The sequence below is a fragment of the Nuphar pumila genome, chromosome 9, assembly GCF_984573655.1.
Source record: "Nuphar pumila chromosome 9, dmNupPumi1.hap1.1, whole genome shotgun sequence".
Lineage (NCBI taxonomy): Eukaryota > Viridiplantae > Streptophyta > Magnoliopsida > Nymphaeales > Nymphaeaceae > Nuphar > Nuphar pumila.
Genome location: NC_143257.1, coordinates 125283889 through 125305999, shown reverse-complemented (window position 1 = coordinate 125305999; position 22111 = coordinate 125283889). Strand labels below are relative to the sequence as shown.

The 22111-nt window shown below is 38.4% G+C and overlaps 1 protein-coding gene across 1 annotated transcript; it reads left to right on the top strand.

Annotated features, from left to right (window-relative positions):
• The first annotated feature begins 17233 nt into the window (after nucleotides 1-17233).
• LOC149829302 (uncharacterized) lies at nucleotides 17234-17635 on the top strand. The gene has a single exon (XM_090017247.1). The coding sequence runs from the start codon at nucleotides 17234-17236 to the stop codon at nucleotides 17633-17635; it is 402 nt and encodes a 133-aa protein (XP_089873373.1).
• The last annotated feature ends 4476 nt before the right edge of the window (nucleotides 17636-22111 follow it).

Here is a 22111-nt window from a genome sequence, read left to right as displayed (position 1 = left end):
TTAGTGAACATAGATCCATGATTTTTTAGAGATTGGTTTGCAATTTTTCAAATGATGCAAATGTTTAATTGCAATGTTTAGGTTTTTTTGTGTTATTTTTTTATATATCATTATGCAAGATTTCATTAATGAATGTTTGATTTTAGTATATCTTTGATTTTTGTTAGAATTTAAGTTTTTATTTGTTTCTTAAATGCCATGAATATTTAATTAAGCATTTTTGTTATTTTTTTAATCAACATTAAACATGATTCTATGAATGCATGTTTGACTTTGGTTAGAATTTTTGAAGTTTTATATTTTTTTAAATTAACAAATTTATGATTCATATTATTAGAATTTAGGGTTTTGATTTTTTTATTGTACATTTGTGCCTACCTTAGTTTAGGTGTTTGGCTCTGCCCTTATATATATATATATATATATATATATATATATATATATATATATATATATATATATATATATATATATAGAGAGAGAGAGAGAGAGAGAGAGAGAGAGAGAGCCCACCCAAGCTAAACCAAGCCAAGAACATTATGTTTAAGTTCAATTTATCTGAGCTAAACAAGCTACTTAAAGTTGCGAAGGTCCCCAGGATCCCCAAGATCTGCAAAGCTTTTAATACTAAAATCATACAAGGAGCACAAGTAGGAGGTTGTTCTCAAATGTACAAAGATATTTGCATGCAATGGTCAGGGCATTTGCAAATGTGAGATTATTTTGTTAAAGGAGGTTAAATTTGAGAAGGTCCCCAAAATGGGTGAACCCCCTTTTACTGGAATCACAAAAGGACCATAGGAAGATGGTCATTCACAAATGTGCTAGGACATTTATAAATGTGAGAGTATTTAGTTAAATAAGGTTTAATACATTTTGGGGAGCTTCACAATTCATAGTTACCAAGGTTCCTAAAATGTGTGAACCTTCTTTTACTAAAATCGCATAAGGAGCATAGGCAAGAGGACATATGCAAATATGTGAGGACATTCACATATGAAGGTAAGGACATTGAGTATTTAGTAAACAAAAAACTCACACATTTTGAGGACATTCACAACAATAAGTTGTGACTATAACCTCATGACTATACCCTCAGTTTTTTAGTAAAATGAGGTTCACATTTTCTAGTCATTCATAACAATGAGTTGCAAACGTTGTTCTATATTTGTAGAAATCTCTTGAAAAAGTAGAGAATCAAAATTTTGGACATGAAGGCATTTTGAGAAGTACACCATTTTTGCAAAGACAATACAATCCTTTTTCGTAAGTTCAATAAGTGTAGACAAGGTTGATCAAGGGTATCTATGGCAGTAATATGTCAGGGATCCAGTGGATGTCAATTATCCATGATGATGAATGACATCAAACCACTGTAGTTAAATTTCTTACACCTCGGATGAGTCCCACAAAAAAATTCAGAGCCATTGTGTGAAGGATCAACTATGAAAGCTATACATCTTCTTAGACAACTTATTGAGAGAAATAAAGAGAGGAACAAAGATTTGCATATGGTTTTTATTGATTTAGAGAAGGCATACGATAGAGTACCTAGGGACGTTCTCTGGTGGACAATGATGAAGAAAAGTGTTTCTCTCAAGTACATTAGTATAATTAAAGATATGTATGAAGGAGTAGTAACCAATGTCCGCACTTGTGGAGGGGTGACAACCAATTTTCCTATAACAGTTGGGTTACATCAAGGATCTGCTTTAAGCCCTTTCCTATTTGCTATAGTGATGGATGAGCTTACGAGATCAACTCAAGAAAATGTGCCGTGGTATATGTTGTTTGCTGATGATATTGTTTTGATTGATGAGTCTAGAGCTGAGGTTAATGCTAAGTTAGAATTATGGAGACAGACATTGGAAGCAAGAGGTTCTAAGTTGAGTAAGAGTAAGACAGAATACATGGAATGTCGGTTTAGTAAGCAACGAAGTAGTGATGGGAGTGTAGTGAAGCTTGGTGAGCAAGAAATACTGGTGGATGATTGTTTCAAATATTTGGGATCTATCATTCAAAAGTATGGAGAAATTGATGGGGATGTAAATAATAGGATAAAGGTTGGGTGGATGAAATGGAAGAGTACAACTGGAGTGTTGTGCGATCGTAGAATGCCATTGCGGTTGAAGGGAAAGTTTTATAGGACGACTATTAGGCCCGCTTTACTATATGGTATGGAATGTTGGGCTGCCAAGAAACAACATATTCAAAAAATGAGTGTAGCTGAGATGCGTATGCTGAGATGGATGTGTGAAAATACAATAAAAGATAAGATTCAGAACGAGGAGATACGTAAGAAGGTAGGCGTTGCACCCATTGAAAATAAGATGAGAGAGAATCGTTTACGATGGTTTGGACATATTCGGCGAAGGCCTAATGATGCTCCAGTTAGAAGGATGAAGAAATGGGAAAATATATTAGTTAAAAGAGGTCGAGGTAGGCCTAAGAAGATATGGATGGAGGTGATAGGAAAGGATATGAATGTTTTGAACCTCACCGAGGACATGGCATTGGATAGAAATGATTGAAGGAGAATGATTCATGTGGAAGACCAAGAATGATTTTCTTTTTTGGTTCATATCGCCGACCCCAATTGTTTTGGGATGAAGGCGTAGTTGTTGTTGTTGTTGTATTGTGTGGAGGATGAATGGCACTCTGAGGGACCATCAAGCGGTTACCCTGACCTGATCCGCACTCAAATTCAATCTATGGAAGGGAAAGTGAAATGCGATGACCACAATCTCATTTGACCAATCTTGAAGTTAGCTTTTGAAATTTGAAAGCTCAAACTAAGTAGAGAGAGAGAGAGAGAGAGAGAGAGAGAGAGAGAGAGAGAGAGCTCGTTGGATGATGATGCAATTGTTTCCGTTTACAAGCAGATCAGGTCGGGGAGCCCCTCACAGTACTACCCTCAGGGGTTACTTAGAATCTTAGATGTTGTTCATCTTTGTGATGAACAACATCCAGAAGACCCTAAGTTTCCTACTTGTTATAAACCGTCCATTCATCTAGAAGAAATCATGGATCCCTTCTAGAAGGTAAGCAATTAACAGGTGGTGTTTGGGGTGCCGTCCAACTCATGGATGGAGAAGCGTGGTCCAACACATATAATTTCAAAGTTTTAATGTTTTTCACTTATAGAAAAAGAGTAACCTCTATTTATAGGTAAAATACATGAAAAAAATCATGATTAGAAAAACAAAATGGAATTAAAGTTGAGGATTGTGATTGACAAATGGAGTGGTGGATATTTAAGAAGCAATCAGAGGAAGCATGCATGATTGGGTATAAAGGTGGTGACTAAGTTTATTCAAAACAATAATTAGAAATAAAAACTGCCTAAAAAATGGTCAACTGCTTGCATCTAGGAGTGTCAATGGGGCGGGTTTGGTTCGGACCCAGGTGGAACTAGACTTGGACCAGATTTTCGGGTATGTTATCGGGTCCCAACCCAGGTCTAATCGATCGGGTCCACTATAAGAAAAATCATACCCGAACTTGATAAGAACTACATGACTAAACTTGGATCATACCTGGTAAATCAAACCATATATTTTTATCATTTTTATATTGAAAAATTATGGGTTTTATTCAAAACTCGGGTCGGGTCTAAGTCTGGTATAAAATTTCATAAACTATACCAGGGTATATGTATTAATCAGACCTTCAGGTCGGAACCCGGGACTTAATTTGTTCTTCTTATTTATCACCATACCCAAACACTAGAGGGGTTTGGTTCGGGTCGGGTGTGGGTAAATAAGGCCCGTTGACACCCCTACTTGCATCTACAAAAGTGGTCATTAAAAAAAGTTAAAATTATGTCATCCTTAATTGGGAGTAAGACATAGTGCCTAACCTTTTAAAATGAGATGAAATTAATCACACTTAATTAAAAAGTCAAACTTTCTAAAAAACCCTGAACTACAGAAATAAGTTAAGTCAATAACGTGTCTAATTGGGTGTAAGGGCAGTGCCTAAATCATATTTAAAAAAAAAAGTAATCAAATTCGTTGCTGAAAACAAAAGGTAAACGACATTCTGCTGACTCGGCCAAGTCTCAAAACACTCGGTCAACTTAGCCGAGTTTCAACTAACTCGGATGAGTGAGAATATGGACTCGGCCGAGTCCAAACTTAATCGAGTTTTATTGTTTTTCTGACACGTTTAGGTACCGAGTCAACTTGGGGATTCGACTGGCCGAGTTTGCCAACCATAGGTGGGGCATCCGCTTTTTAATAAGGGGCAGCCACTACGTGGCTCTCTGGTTGGGCAGAACACTTGTACATTGGATATGCTTCAATATATAAATGTCATGAAAGGGGAGCACAGTATATTCATTCAATACAAATAATAAAATACTGAAAGTCTAGGTCATGGAATTATTTTCAGGGATAATATAGTCAAAGGAAATCCAGCTTCGGTAGTTCTTATCAGAAGCTTATTGCTACATGGGAAAACTCGTTTCATGAGAAGTTTAGTTCAAAAGCAGAAAACTCCTCACTTATCCCAAAAGAGGAGAAGCTTTGAAAATTTGATGTAAACTGATAGGGCTCAATTTATGAGAAAATCTATCAACTACGATTATATCTAAGAAAAGTTGAGAAATAAGCGAAATAGCTAGAAAATGCAAGAATTTATGGCACAACAAGAAATAAATCAAATAATCTGAAAATGAAATGGTTTATGAAATTTTGAACTCTGAACTTTCTACTCTACATAGGGCTCTTATCTTTTTATACACGAGGTCTCTCAAATTTTAACCCAAGTAAACTAGTTAATTTGATAAACTCTTAAAAAGATAAAACTCATCTCAATTATCCTAATCTAGTTAAATTTGAAAATTGAATCCAAGATTTATTACAAAATGATCCAAATAATAAAAATATATAAACTAAATAATATAGATCTCAAATGATCCAATAAATTAAGTGAACTCAGATATGCATTGCTTTGCTCCTGCATCATTCTCCCCAGGTTGGAGATGACTTGTCCTCAAGTCTTGATCCCGTCTTCTTTCGGTTGTGCTATAATTGTAAGAAATAATGGACTATTGAAACCTTTAAAAGGCATAGATCCGCTAGCGTTGGCATGATCTGATCCAAAAAATGTCCAAACAAGTGTAAACTGGCAAATCAATCACCCACTATATGGTGTAGCATGTAACCAAATGGATCTTCACGTAGAACATCAATAAAGCTAAGGTGATTCATCTTAATATGTACTTGGATCCAAATAGAATCAATCAGATCCAAGTTAATCATAATATGACTCAAGTGGGTTATGGTAGGTTCAATGTCAAATGGATAGGTTAGTTCAAGTTGAAATGGATCCGATAAGATTTGGGATGGGTAGGAGTTAGAAATAGGGTTCAAGGGCTCATATGAGTAAGGGATTTGGATTTGGGTCAGATATTTTTGAGTGAGACTCAAAACATGAGTTTGAAACTGATTCAAAAGAAGGTTTGAACCAAAATCAAGGAGTTGAATCCATTCTAAAGGTTGGACACCTTAAATCAGATCCAAAGTACCTAGAACTGGGACGTTAAGTGTCAAAACCAGTGAGAACCAATCTAAATTCATACCCAAAACCTTCAAAACCAGGACCTTACTGAGGAAACGGGTTGCGAACCGATTCTAGAGACTAACTGGTTCTCCCAGTTGTTGTCTCATGGGATGCCTTACCCGTTTCAGGGAACCATGAAAGGGCATCTGATAATGCATGAAATGCATTATAAAATAAACATAATATGCATGTCATTATCTATATTTTTAGAGTTAAAATTCATGTTTATGTTGATTCAAGTTTTAGGAAGCTACATTTCAAATTTTGTCCAATTTCGAGTTAAATTGACGAAGTTATGAGCTTTTTTGTAAAATGAAGCGAATTCTGACGAGATCCAGATCCAAACCCATATAAGAATGACAAATTTTGGATCAGAATTGGATCACATTGACCCAATCCATAGACCCATTCATGTTTTTCCAAAAGGGGTGCCTAACTATTTTTGAGAAGTTTTGAGTGTTTTTTAAAACACTTTTTCATAAGAGTGTTTTTACAATTTTTGAAAAGAGGAAACAAAGAAATAGGGCAAACCTCTTAGGCTGAGTTTTTGGTCCAGACCTTGAGAGATCCTCCACATCACTAGCCACCTCCATATTCTCTAACCTCCATCCTGTTTCGCCGCACCGTGGAGTTTTCCAGGTGTTACGCCATCGAGGAGCTTTTGGGGCATCTTCCGTCTTCTCCCTGCGCATGTCTTTTTGTGTTTTTATTTTTTTTTTGTCTAGTTTCTACTAAAAATCTGATTTTGTTTATAGCCATTGACGGATCTTGATCTTTGCACCAAGGAGTTTTCCAGGTGCTATCCGGCCGATAAGATTTCTGGACCCTCACGCGAGCCGAAGAGTTTTCTGGGCTAGTGCTTCTTTCCCACCTGCCGTCCTTCGAACCACTGCCACCATTCCTTGCATTGAGTTACTGGAAGTTGCAGACATTAGCAGAGGATTAAAAGAAGCCGTGGGAGGCCCCAAATCATGGATCGTCCAGTAAGATTCATTATTTTTCTTTGTATTTTGTGTTTTTTGTTATTTTGCAAAAATCGGCTAGCCCATGTTTAGCCGGTTTTTATGTTTTAATAATTTTTATGTTCTGTTTTTTTACAGCAATTTGAAAAACTTAAAATCGTATTTTAAATCCCCTAAGATCGAGTCTAAATAATAATTTAGTGTAAATAAAAATTGGTAGTTGATTTGCTTTATTTTTTAGTAAAAATCAATTTTTTGAGTCTTTTGTAAAATCGTTTTACAAAGGCTGTAATCTTCTCCAAGAAGACAACAACTATTGTTGGTTCAACAAGGTTTTAACGATTTTTAGTAGGTCTAATTTAGTTTAGTATTTTTTATTATGTATTTAATGCATTTATGGCATGATTTCTCACTACAAAAAAGCAGTTGATTAGTGACGGAATTTAGCGACAGAGTTATATCGTCGATACTTAGCGACGGATTAACGAGAGAAATGAATCCGTCGCTATATTTGGAGAATTTTACGAAACTAGCGACAGATTATATTCCCTCGCAAAATCCGTCGCTACGTAGCGACGGATTTTGCGAGAGAATATTTTGTCGCAATAAATACGGCAGTTAGCGACGGAATTGCGACGGTTAAAATTCCGTCGCAACATAGCGACGGCCTAGGCAACGGAATATTTTCTGTCGCCTTTTTCGTTTTTTGAATTACGATGGCTTAGCGACAGAATTAATCCGTCGCTAAATGTCACATTACCCCTAATCCCAGCCCTCTTTTTCCTTTCTCCTTTCGCTGCTCCCGCCCGCCGTCCTCTCCCTCCTGCCGCCCTATCCATCCCGTCGACCTCTCTGTCGGCCCCCACCGTTCGCCGGAAGTTGATCTCCGTCAACCTTCCGCTGTCGCCGCCGCCGCCCGGAGCAACCGCAGGTATTTCACCGTTAAATGGATTGGGGGTCGACCCCCTGCGTTTTCTGGCAGGGGGTCGACTCCGCCAGGCGGTCGACCCCGGTAGGGGGTCGACCCCCTGCAGTGTCCGGTCGGGGGTCAACCCTGGTAGGGGGTCGACCCCCTGCCGTGTCCAGCGGGGGGGGTCGACCCCCCGCCATGTCCGGCCGGGGGTCGACCCCTCGCCGTGTCCGGCAGGGGGTCGACCCCCTGCCGTGTCCGGCCGGGGGTCAACCTCGGCAGGGGGTCGACCCGGTAGGGGGTCGACCGCCTGCCGTGTCCGGCCAGGGGTCAACCCCCTGCCTTGTCCGGCAGGGGGTCAACCCCCTGCCGTGTCCGGCCGGGGGTCAACCCCGGCAGGGGGTCAACCCCTTTTGATGTCCGACAGGGGGTCGACCCCCTGCCTTGTCCGGCAGGGGGTCAACCCCCTGCCGTGTCCGGCCGGGGGTCAACCCCCTGCCTTGTCCGGCAAGGGGTCAACCCCTTGTCATGTCCGGCAGGGGGTCGACCCCGGTAGACGGTCGACCCTGGCAGGCGCTCGACCCCGTGAGGGGGTCGACCCCGGCAAGGAAAAGCCCTTTCCCATTGCACCCTCTCCTTCGTTGCGCTCGAGTTCAACCCTCACACATCTCCATCCACAGCCTCCTGAGCCTCTCCCATGTCCGTCGGAGCCTCATCGGAGTCACCTACATGTGCCTCCAATCGCCAGAGCCACCTCAACTAATCTTCCACAAGAGCTGAGCCCCGTTGAATGCTCAGCGGGGCCCCTCCACACCTCATTTTTCAAACGGCGCTGCCCATTAGCAAATTTAGTCACAATTCCTACAAATATGATATTCGTGGATCCATATCCGCCCAAGGATGAGTTGGCAGGATCCTATTGTCCTAAGTTTGAAAGGTTTTTTTTTTCATGGTGACTTCATTTTAAAACATTATTTTTTTTGTGCAGATTTCTCAACGGAACTCGCTTGTGCCCCGCCACCCGTGGTAAGTAAGTGACAAAAACAATGCAAATTGGGTAAATACCCGTGGTGAGTAAGTGATGCAAGCGCATCACATGTTATTTAATTTATTGAATGTAACACTTTATTGTTCACACACTCACTTAGTTGTTGATATCTAGGACTGCTTTGTTGGAGTTCGGAGATCATGCTGAGCATGATGTTAATGTATGAATATGGAAGTGTTCTTATTTTTTGAGTACGAAGTCCATGCTAGGCATGGTAGTAGTTAGTGGGATATTGAAGTGTGTTTGCTGCAGGTACATGTTTGAGATTTGTTTGATATGAATTATTTCGATGTATTGCAATGTTTGATGTGATTGTATCCATGCTTACATGTAGTTACTTTCAATTTGATTATGTCTATATGTGAAATTGTATACTGAAAGCATGCTTCAAATGAATGTATCGTGTCATGAATAGTTTGCACATGAAAATATTAAGTTATCAATGCATGCATCATAATTCTTGTGATTGTATGACATCATATATTGCATGATAAATTTGATATTTTCTTTATTATAGCATTCTGATGGTTCTCTTTTAACTGGTTAGGATACTATTTGTAACATCATACGACAGAATGACTGCAAACCGTGAATGGATGTACCGTAGGTTAGTGGACAATGAGTTATCGCATGAATATATGGATGGTGTCGATAGTTTTATTGAATTTGCAACGGCAAGTGTCAGTACGGTAGATCCCACAGGTCGGATTAGGTGTCCCTGCAAGATTTGTAAGAATAATCGATTTGTAGAACCTCATGGCGTTAGACATCACCTATACAGGAAGGGTTTTGTGAGTGATTATCAGAACTGGACGTTTCATGGAGAAGAATTTAGAAACGATTTTGATGCACGGGTGAATGTGGTGCACGATAATCCATATACAAATTTGATATTTGATGCTGCAGGAACAGAACTGGGTTCTGCTGTGAGTTCTAGTGATGTAAGAACTGCCGTAGATGAAGAATCACCAAACGATGCAGCTAGTAGATTTTATGATTTACTTAGAGATGCTGATGAGCCACTTCGGAACGGTTGTGAGAGTCACACTATCTTGTCTGCAGTTCTTCAACTAATGAATTTGAAGTCTGAGTATAATTTGAGTCAATCATGTTTTGACCGTTTGTGCATGATTGTGAAGAGTATGTTGCCTAAAGATGAGAAATTGCCACAAAATTTCTATCGTGCGAAAGTTATGGTCAACGCTCTAGGTATGGGTTACAAAAAGATTGATGCTTGTCCAAATCACTGCATGTTGTATTTCAAGGAGCAGGAAAATGACATATCATGCCCGTCATGTGGGCATCCTCGGTTCAAGCCAAAGACAAGAGGCAATGGTAGCACGAGATCAAAGGAAGTTTCATACAAGTCGCTCCGCTACTTTCCTATCACTCCTAGATTGCAGCGATTGTATATGTCTTCAAGGACAGCTAAACACATGAGATGACATACAAATAAAGTTCGACACGATGAAAACAAGATCACGCATCCTGTTGACGCTGAAGCTTGGAAGCACTTTGATCGTACTCATCAGAACTTCACAATGGAAGTGCGAAATGTTAGACTCGGTCTATGTACAGATGGATTTAATCCATTTGGGGGTAGATCAACTCCATACTCATGCTGGCCAGTATTTGTAACTCCATACAACCTTCCACCAAGCTTGTGTATGAAACGTCCAAATCTTTTCTTGTCTCTGTTGATCCTTGGTCCGACCTCACCTAGCCAAAATCTTGATGTATATCTAAGGCCATTGATTGATGAATTAAAAGTACTGTGGGATGATGGTATTACCACGTATGATGCCCACAAAAAACAAAATTTCAACATGAAGGCCACTGTTCTATGGACAATCAGTGACTTCCCTGCATATGGTATGTTATCTGGTTGGAGCACACATGGGAGGTTGGCTTGTCCGTACTGCATGGAGGATTCCAAAGCTTTTAGATTGAGGCATGGAAGGAAGCCTTACTGGTTTGAGTGCCATCGTCGATTTCTACCCAGCGATCATCCGTTCCGACGTCAAAAGAATGCATTTAAAGCAGGCACAACTGAAACGGAAGGTCCATCCTCAAGATTGTTCGACATAGAGATTCTAAGAAGATTGCGATACTTTTCAGATGTATTAACAGATGCCCGCAGTCCTACACCCTTTCGTGGATTTGGGAAGGATCACAATTGGACGAAAAAATCTAATTTTTGGGAACTACCGTATTGGCCGACCCTATTGATACAATATAATTTGGATGTGATGCATGTAGAGAAAAATGTGTTTGATAATGTGTTCAATACAGTAATGAATATTAAAGGAAAAACAAAGGAGAATCTGAAGGCCCGTATGGATTTAAAATTAATATGTAAAAGACTAGAATTAGAACTCAAAGAGTATAATGGCAAAGTACTGAAACCAAAGGCGAAGTACGTGCTCGGACTTGATCAAATAAAACATGTATGTCAATGGTTGAGACAACTGAGATTTCCAGATGGATATGTCTCTAACATTGCTTGGGCTGTGAAGATTGACGATGGACAGTTATATGGGTTGAAGAGCCATGATTGTCATATCTTTATGCAACGATTGATACCCCTAGCATTCCATGATATGTTAGACAAACCTATATGGGGGGTATTGTCTGAGTTGAGCAGATTTTTCAGAACATTGTGCGCATCGGAGATCGTTGTATCAGATGTAAAGAATCTCGAGGACTCTGTCATCACCACTGTTTGTCTGTTAGAAAAGATATTTCCGCCAGCATTTTTCGATGTTATGGAACATTTGATCATACATCTGCCATATGAACTAAGGGTTGGTGGCCGTGTGCAATATAGATGGATGTACCCATTTGAAAGGTATATGTTTTTTTATATTTGTCTCTTTAATGACAGATATTTAAAATTTGAAATGTATATTCTTGTCAGATGCATGTTCGACCTAAAAAAAAAGGTTCGTAATAAAGCAAGAGTAGAAGGCTCTATTTGTGAGGCGTACACTTTAGAAGAGATTTCAAATTTCTCATCTATGTACTTCGAACCTCATATTCCAACACGTTACACATGCCTGCCCCGTAACGATGATGGAGAACAAGTAACTGTAGCTAACAAGCTGTCGATATTTCAACCACTTGGGCATGCATTTGGTAGTTGCCGAACAAGGCTATTGACAAATCGAGAGCAAGATGCAGCACACATCTATATTCTTTTTAATTGCTCAGCGATCGACCCATACATCGAGTAAGTATATGTATATGCAACTCAATTATAAATCCTTTTATGTTCTATATATGGATACATGGCTCGGTAATATAAGTATTTGTGGTTTGCAGACGATTTGATCTGGAGTTGCAAAACGAAGTTTCACATCCTATTACTATCAGGAGAGATTACTGGGATGAATTGTGCGATAAGTGGGTGGGAGATGCATTTAGAAATCGCTCTGCGAAGGCTGCACAAAATCGATCGAAGATGCCCGAAGCACATCTACACACAGGTGGATCTAAGACATTTGGGAGCCACCTAAAGAAAATGGTAACTCATCAATATATAATATTAATTTTATAAGTATTGTTGCAAACTTGTGTACTAAATCTTTTGTCATTTAACTTCGCAGGAAGCAGAAAAAGGAGGCAGTGTACCATATAAGGATGCATTTGTAGAAACACATAAACGGAAGACCACGGGAGTCTTCGTATCAGAGAAGGCGAGAACGACAACGGTATGTATTAATTCTATTAATAATTATTGCAATATATATGCAAGTTATCATAATGTTATCATTAATTATTAATGAATACTTTAAACATTATTTTGTAGGAGGCATATAAGCAACAGATAGTAGAGCGATATGGCGATGACGCTACTCAGCATCCATCATTTGATCCTACAGCATGGGTGACTGTAGCAGGTGAACCCAAAAAAGGTCGTGTGTTCGGGTTTGGGAGTAATATGAACACTTCACCAGTTATTGGTTCTTCCAGTTACGGCTCACCGACTTCTTGCGCCGACATAAGCTCCAAGCAGCCGACTATTCTTTCCGGTGATGATGTACGCCATATTATTAATGAATCACTGAATAACTATTTCCAATACACCGTCGCCCCCTTTCTCCGAAATGAGATCAAGGCCGCTGTTCAGGATAGGGGATCTTCGATTCCAGGTCCCTCTCAGGTATAATCACATATTCAGTTTTTTGTCTGCCTTAGAACACATATGAGCATAATCGAATCACATATATAACTTTTTGCCTGCCTAAGAACTCATATGAGCATGTTATAATCACATATTCAGTTTTTTGATTGCCTTAGAGCACATATGAGCATGCGATAATAACATATAGAGTTTTTTTATTGCATTAGAGCACATATGAGCATGCTATAATCACATATAAAGTTTTTTTGCCTGCCTAAGAACACATATGAGCATGATAGAAACACATATAAAGTTTTTTTGACTGCATTAAAACACATATGAGCATGCTATAATCACATATTCAGTTTTTTGACTGCCTAAGAACACATATAAGCATGTTATAATCACATATTTAGTTTTTTGACTGCCTTAGAGCACATATGAGCATGCTATAATAACATATAGAGTTTTTTTATTGCATTAGAGCACATATGAGCATGCTATAATCACATATAAAGTTTTTTTGTCTGCCTTAGATCAAATATGAGCATGATAGAATCACATATAAAGTTTTTTTGACTGCATTAGAACACATATGAGCATGCTATAATCACATATTCAGTTTTTTGACTACCTAAGAACACATATGAGCATGTTATAATCACATATTCAGTTTTTTGACTGCCTTAGAGCACATATGAGCATGCTATAATAACATATAGAGTTTTTTTATTGCATTAGAGCACATATGAGCATGCTATAATCACATATAAAGTTTTTTTGCCTGCCTAAGAACACATATGAGCATGATAGAATCACATATAAAGTTTTTTTTACTGCATTAGAACACATATGAGCATGTTATAATCACATATTCAGTTTTTTTACTGCCTAAGAACACATATGAGCATATTATAATCACATATTCAGTTTTTTGACTGCCTTAGCACACATATGAGCATGCTATAATAACATATAGAGTTTTTTTACTGCCTTAGAACACATATGAACATGCTATATATCATTTATGATAGAATCACATATAAATTTTTTTGCTTTGCCTGCCTTAGAGCACATATGAGCATGCTATATTCACATATTCAATTTTTTGACAGCCTTAGCACACATACGAGCATGATCGAATCACATATATAATTTTTTTCCTGCCTTAAAGCACATCTGAGCATAGTAGAATCACATATAGAGTTTTTCTAGATGCCTTAGAACACATATGAACATGCTATAATCACATATTCAATTTTTTGACTGCCTTAGCACACATATGAGCATGATAGAATCACACACACACACACACACACACACATATATATATATATAACTTTTTGTCTGCCTTAGAGCACATATGAGCATGATAGAATCACATATAGAGTTTTTTTATTGCCTTAGATCACACATGAGCACATGATAGAATCACATATAGTGCGTAATTTATTTCATTATATTTTGTTTATCAATACTGACTGTTCTTTTCTTGTGTAGGCTGCTAGCGATAATCAGCGTAGTGGAGCTGAAGGGACAGATAAAGACAATGAACAAGAAGACGCACAAAATCTTGGCGATGATTAGAGGACTGCGTTGAAGAAGTTCTATTTTTTTTATATTTCCTAATTGTAATTATTGAATTGTAAATAATTAAACTTCTTAATTTTAAGGTGGAACGATTAATTGTTGTAGATTCTTGTTATATGAAATTTTTTGTGTGGTTTGTTTTTTATTTACAGGAAATATAAATTGTACAGGAAATAGAAATTGCTCGGTATTTAATTTTCAAATAATTTTTTTTTTGTGTTTGCAACGGATTAGCGATGGAACCATCCGTCGCTATTCATATTAATCTAGCGACGGCATAGCGACGGAAGTAAATCCGTCGCCAAGACGTGGTCGCCGTTTAGTACCGGCGGATTGACGATGGAATATACCGCTCGTTATTCCGTCGCAATTAGCGACAGACCTGGCGACGGAATAATTCCGTCGCCAGTTAGCGTCGAAATATTCGCGACGTAAGCATACTGTCATCTCGTTGTCGCTAATTCGTCGCTAACCATGTTAGCGACGGATTAGCGACAGAATGTGGTCGTCGCTAATCTACTGCTTTGTTGTAGTGTCTTGCTAGGTATTAATTAGGTAAATTAGCATAGACAATCTCTATTAGTCAAAGTAGCCATTCATGTTTCTTTTTATTATTCCATGTTATATCCATGCATTAGCTATTCTAGATACTATATAGGTTAGGTTGTAGTTAGTTTAGTTAGCATAATTTGCATTTTTCTAATTTTTGTGAAGGGCATTATGGGAATTCCAATGAGATAGGTGATTTTGGTATTTAAGTGGGGTTTCCAATTTTTTTGAGGCTTCAATTTGGAAAGCCTGGGTCTTTTTGGAAGGCCCAGCCTAGAGAAGATTTCCTTCTCTTCATATTAGGTAAGTAGATTGAATTTTCAAATCTCTTACCTCAAATTTCAAATTGAGTTGATTTAAGGAAAGGATCTCCTCTTAATTAGAGGATTCTTAGGCAAAAACATGTGAGCCCACTAGGGCTGGCATTTTTTACTTTGAAAAGTCAATTCCCTCCAAGGCAAGAGCATTTATGGGCCCCATCTCAATTCTAAATTAGCCTAACCATTTACTAATGAACCTTCCTATTAGATAGATTAACATAGTCTATATAATTTTCAACCTTTATTAAGCATTTATTATTGTATTTAATGCATAAACTGTTATCGCTTTTTTTTTCGGGAAAGAATGTAAATAACCACAACCAGCTGAAGGCAGAGAAGAGGCAAAACATGATGATTTGACAGAAGCTTGTAATGTAAGTCAGAACTTCTTCTCAAATATGTAGAGCATGGTTGAATACATTCATTAAAGCTGATGTGCAGTTAAATGGGATAGCATTTGCTACCCTCGTGGGTAAGGAACCCCCTAGTTAGAACTCATATGGGGAGGTGTTTTGATAAACTTAGCTTATCTCATTTGCTTATCTTAAAAAAAAAACTTTTGATACTCACGTTTCAATATTTATTGTTGTATTTAATGCATAAACTGTGCTGATATCATTTGCTTATCTTAAAGAAAAATCTTTGATACTCTCCTTTCAATATATATTATTGTATTTAATGCATTCATAAACTGTGCGTACCTCATTTGTTTATTTCTCAGTGTACTAAATTAAAAAAAAAAACTTTGAAGAGTCACTTGTTCTTTATAAAGCCCATGGCCAAGGTTAGTACTTAGCGTGAAATATCATTAAAAACTAGACATTATGAAAATACTTTTAACATATTGAATAATTAAGAAAATATGCCACGTCCTATTTTTCGTAAATCTGGTGTATTTGTGGCTTGAGTTTGAGTTAGAATTGTATCTTTATAGAAGTCCACATACATGTAGCAGAGATAAATTTACAAACACAATAAGAGGAAAATTCAGAGGTGAAGTGCGCAATAATATAGGGTAATTTCATTAGTAAACCTTGATATAATCTTTTCTTTCGTTTCTTTCGGGGGTAGGCCAAGAAAAAGTTCACTGGTGATAAAATCCTTGGGGACCTCATCATTTGATCTGCTCTCATTGAGGTCTCCCTGTCAACCAGCAAGTTCACCCAGCCTCCACCTTACAGCAAGGGATGCTCTCTTAGGGTTTCTAATCATCCCTGTCAGATAACAAGCATCGGTCACTCCAACCTGGTGGAACACTTGTGATTGTGAAAATATGCATATAATCTTGGAGAATGCTAAACTCCCAAGTACACTAGTTTTTTTAGCTATCGAGCAAAGAAAAAGGCCTTTACCAAGGGGAAGTAAGGGAATCCCATCTTTTTCTTTAATACAAACGAAAGTCTAATAGAACTCCATCGGTTCCACTCATCACCTTTGTCATCCCCCATCTTAATATCCATTTTAAATCTTATAATGCAAGTTGTTTTGTTCAAATCTGACCCTAAAGATGGATTCAACATGGTCGATTTGATAAGTATAGACCTTTGGATCTATTTTTTCAACAAAAAAACTCCATTTGGAGGGAGATGCGGTTGTGTGATCATCGACTCTTTTTAAATTTGTTCGCTTCTTTTACAGAGAAACACCATCAAACAATTCCTAACCATGGTCCTCCATAGAATTTGTAACTGTTTCAATGGAACCCTTTCCTTCTTTTTTATTTTCCGAATATTCAGGAGCTAAGATCATTCCAATACATGGCCAATACCATATTCTACTAATCGGATGGCGGCTAAACAGATTCAAATTCAGATGGTGAAAAGCTCATAATAGATCCACATTTTTACTTGTCAATGGATCGGGATATCCATCAAATCCAAATATTTCTCAGATTCAATAGTAAAAAATCAAAACCATATCTGCATCCGATTATAATCTGATATTGTTTTGGCATACCAAATGCAACTAAACTGAATCGAATTCGGTTGAATATCAGATAAAATCGGGTTCATTAATGGCATCTCTAATTGCTAGTATCGTTGACCGTGATTGCTATCGTTACCACCACGGAGTTAACGGTCTCTCTTTCTCTCTCTTACCCTCTTGTTTCTCTATAAATCAATGACTTTCCCCAACTCTCCTTTCCATTCATTTTTTTGTCTACGCATGGAGCAAGGAAAGGAACTTGGAGTTAGTCTAAGGCCATTTGAGCTTACAGACCTAGAAGACTTCATGGTTTGGTCCACCGATGACCGTGTGGCTAAATGGTGCGCTTGGGATGCACTCATGTCCAAAGAAGATGCTCAATCATACCTTCAACACTCCCTCATCCCCCACCCTTGGGCCAGGGCCATATGCCTTGATGACCGTCCGATTGGTTGCATCACTTTCGAGGTGGGTGAGGGCGATCATTGCTGCCGGGGACAGATTGGATACGCACTGTCCTACGAGCAGTGGGGCAAAGGCATCGCCACACTAGCATTGAGGATGGCCGTCCATTCCACCCGCATCTACAAAGGATCGAGGCTGAGGTTGTTGTTGGGAATATCGGATCTGAGAGGGTCCTAGAGAAGTCAAGGTTCGTTAAGGATGGCCTACTAAGAAATTACCTGATTCACAAAGGGAAGGTCACTGACATCCTTCTTTTCAGTATCCTTGCCTCCGAGCACAATGCAAGTGAGCATGCCGGTCGCCCATGTGGTGGCAGGCTACAGAAGAAGGTGATGATCCCTTAGTCTCAGGTTCAACTCCCACCGGGTTTGTTGGCCTCTGTCACTGGCTCCATATGGGTTTGGATGTTGGTAACCCCATGTGGAGATTATTTACTTTGGCAATAATAATAATAACAATAATAAAGATGACGTTGATATGGCTGTTTAATGCAGGAGCCAGAGTGAGGTAACCATCTCGGTCCACCGATCCGCTTGGATCTTGTTCAAATTTCGTCAGTGTAATGTGCAAATTTTTTTGGGTCTTTGTGATGGATGTCAGATCATTGTATCTGATTCATATCTACAAGATAAGCTTGATCTATTTAAAAGATAATCATAATAAGAAATTTGTTTTGTTTAGAAGTAGGTAATCGTTCATCTATGTATAGATGAGAGGCTTGAGAGTTGGACAGTTTAGTTGAGATTTGATATACAACTTGATATTTCCATTTAATTCGATAAAGTTTTATTGCTAGTTAATTTCTTGTCATTAACTGTTTTTTTAAGACAATTCTAGATATTCGTAGTCACAAGATGAAAGCCAAATGGGAAACTGTATGTGGTGCACAGTGAATATCCATGGAGTTTTATACTGCAATGACCAGGTCCAGGTGTCCACGAGGTGTGCAATTTAAAGATTCTCGAGTCTGGTTTCACAAGCTCAGTTCATTTCTGCTAAATCATGGTTTCTATTGCAGTACTGCTGACCCATCGATGTCTGTCAGCATAAAAATGACATCATTATTTTATTGATTTATGTTGATGATATCATTCTCAATGAGCGATTCTAAAATTATAGAGGCTTTTGTTTTAAAGTTAAATCAAGAATTTGTTGTGCAGACATATCCATTATTTTTTAGGAACAGAAGACTCTCGTAAACTCCGCCTGTGTATAACTGTTTAGTTATACACTGCCGGTCCCAAGCCCGGATAAAGGAGGAGGGTTGCGGTAGGCCTGTGACAGCCAGCATAAAAACTTTGTCATATCCTATGAAAATGAACCAATATGAGAATTTCGTTGGGGTGTTCCCTACTGAACGACGCGCTGTACTCTCTAGGCCCGGAGGCAGTGATAAATGGGCAAGGGTTGCTAGGTCGTCGCCCAGAAGCGACGCGTCACACCGGCGCCCGGGTGTGGTGTCAAATAGGCAAGGGTTCCCTCACTTTGTTGGACGGGTGGGGGTAAAGAAGTTAGTCCAAGACCATAAAATTAGGTTAGCCACTTGGAACATAGGGTCTTTAACTGGTAAGTTGGTAGAGTTAGTAGATGTTATGTGTAGGAGAAAGATTGATATTTTATGTCTTCAAGAGACCAAATGGGTAGGTGAGAAAGCTAAAGTGATAGAACCTTGGGGATATAAGATTTGGTATACAGGAATAAATAGGAATAGGAATGGAGTAGGAATTGTTATGAGTCGTCAGTTTATAGATAATGTAGTTGAGGTCCGTAGGAAGGGTGATAGAATTTTACTTATTAAATTAGTATTAGGTATGGACATTATTAATATTATTAGTGTTTATGCACCTCAAGTAGGTTTAGATGATTCCATTAAGCATCAATTTTGGGAAGATTTAGATGGAGTAGTACAAGGGATATCTTATGGAGAAAAACTTTTCATCGGCGGTGACCTTAATGGACATGTAGGCATTAGTAGGGATGGATTTGAGAGTATTCATGGAGGCTATGGTATAGGAGAAAGAAATGAAAGTGGAGAAAGGATTTTAGATTTTTGTTTGTCCTATGATATGATCTTAGCAAACACTTGGTTTAGGAAGAGGGAGTCTCACCTAGTAACATTTAAAAGTGGGGTTAATACGAGTCAGATAGATTTTTTCCTACTTAGAAAGAGAGATAGGGGTTGTTGCATTGATTGTAAGGTTATACCAGGAGAAAGTGTAGCTACACAACATAGAGTCTTAATTTTAGATCTTAGAATTAGACAATGCCGCAAAAGGGATAGACATAGGATAGATCCTAGAATTAAGTGGTGGGCACTGAAAGGAGCTAAACAAGGAATGTTTGTAGAACAGGTAGCTAAGGAAGTTGATTGGTGTCTCGAGGAGGATTCAGAATCAATGTGGAATAAGATAGCGGGTGGCATGAGAAAAGTGGCTAAGGAGGTATTGGGTGAGTCTAAAGGCGATGCACCACTAGGTAAGGATACATCATGGTGGAACGAGGATGTCAAATTAGCTATTAAGGTTAAAAGAGAGTGTTATAGAAATCTAAGTAAGAGTCGTGATAATGAGAATTTGGAGAAGTATATGATAGCAAAGAAGGAAACTAAAAAGGTTGTTCGAAACGAGAGGGCTAAGGTATATAAGGAGGTTTATGACAAGTTGGATACCAAAGAAGGCAAGAAAGATATTTATAGGCTTGCAAAGATGAGAGATAGGAAATCGAAGGATTTGGGTATGGTTAGATGTATCAAAGATGAAACGCAAATGGTTTTAGTCAAAGATGAGGAGATTAAGGAGAGATGGAAAGATTATTTTGATAAGCTATTTAATGATAGTCATGCTCAAGATCTTGGAGACTTCTCCATTCCTTTTCATGAGATAAATCGTGACTTCATGCGCAAGATTCAAAAGAAAGAAATTGCAGAGGTTTTGAAGAAAATGAAATCAAGAAGGGCAGTTGTCCCAGATGGTATACCTATCGAGGCTTGGAAATGCTTGGGAGAGAAAGGTTTAGAATGGTTGACAAATCTTTTTAACCTGATTTGGTGAACAAATAAGATGCCTAATGAGTGGAGGAAGAGTACTTTGGTGCCTTTATATAAGAATAAGGGTGATATACAAGATTGCACAAACTATCGTGGTATAAAACTCATGTGTCATACTATGAAACTTTGGGAGAGGGTGATTGAGTCTAGGTTGAGGAAGGTTGTCATGATATCGGAGAATCAGTTTGGTTTTATGCCTGGAAGATCAACTATGGAAGCTATACATCTTCTTAGACAACTTATTGAAAAATATAGAGAGAGGAACAAAGATTTGCATATGGTTTTTATTGATTTAGAAAAGGCATACGATAGAGTACCTAGGGACGTTCTCTGGTGGACAATGATGAAGAAAGGTGTTTCTCTAAAGTACATTAGTATAATTAAAGATATGTATCAAGGAGTAGTAACCAATGTCCGCACTTGTGGAGGGGTGACAACCAATTTTCCGATAATGGTTGGGTTACATCAAGGATCTGCTTTAAGCCCTTTCCTATTTGCGATAGTGATGGATGAGCTTACAAGATCAATTCAAGAAAATGTACCGTGGTGTATGTTGTTTGCTGATGATATTGTTTTGATTAATGAGTCTAGAGCTGGGGTTAATGCTAAGTTAGAATTATGGAGACAGACATTGGAAGCTAGAGGTTTTAAGTTGAGTAAGAGTAAGACTGAATATATGGAATGTCGGTTTAGTAAGCAACGAAGTAGTGATGGGAGTGTAGTGAAGCTTGGTGAGCAAGAAATACCGGTGAATGATTATTTCAAATATTTGGGATCCATCATTCAAAAGTATGGAGAAATTGATGGAGATGTAAATCATAGGATAAAGGTTGGGTGGATAAAATGGAAAAGTGCAACTGGAGTGCTGTGCGATCGTAGAATGCCATTGCGGTTGAAGGGAAAGTTTTATAGGACGACTATTAGACCCGCTTCTGGTACGGAATGTTGGGCTGCCAAGAGACATCATATTCAAAAAATGAGTGTAGCTGAGATGCGGATGCTTAGATGGATGTGTGGAAATACAATAAAAGATAAGATTCAGAACGAGGAGATACGTAAGAAGGTAGGTGTTGCACCCATTGAAAATAAGATGCGAGAGAATCATTTACGGTGGTTTGGACATATTCGGCGAAGGCTTATGATGCTCCAGTTAGAAGGTTGGAGAAATGGGAAAATATATTAGTTAAAAGAGGTCGGGGTAGGCCTAGGAAGACTTAGATGGAGATGATAGGAAAGGATATGAATGCTTTGAACCTCACCGAGGACATGGCATTGGATAGAAATGATTGGAGGAAAAGGATTCATGAGGAAGACCCAAAATGAATTTCTTTTTTGGTTCATATCGCTGACCCCAATTGTTTTGGGATGAAGGCGTAGTTGTTGTTGTTGTTGTTGTTGTAGAAGACTCTTGTAACAAAGGACTTTTCTTTTGTCAATCTGGATATGCGAGGGATCTTCTCGAAACAACCTAGATCCAGGATTGCAAAACTTATATCTGCACCCATGGCTACCAATGTTCAAGAAAATGATAAGGGTGACAAAAAAAATCAGGATCCTACTCATTACAACTCATTACAAGAGTTTGGTTGGAGCACTTCAATACTTTA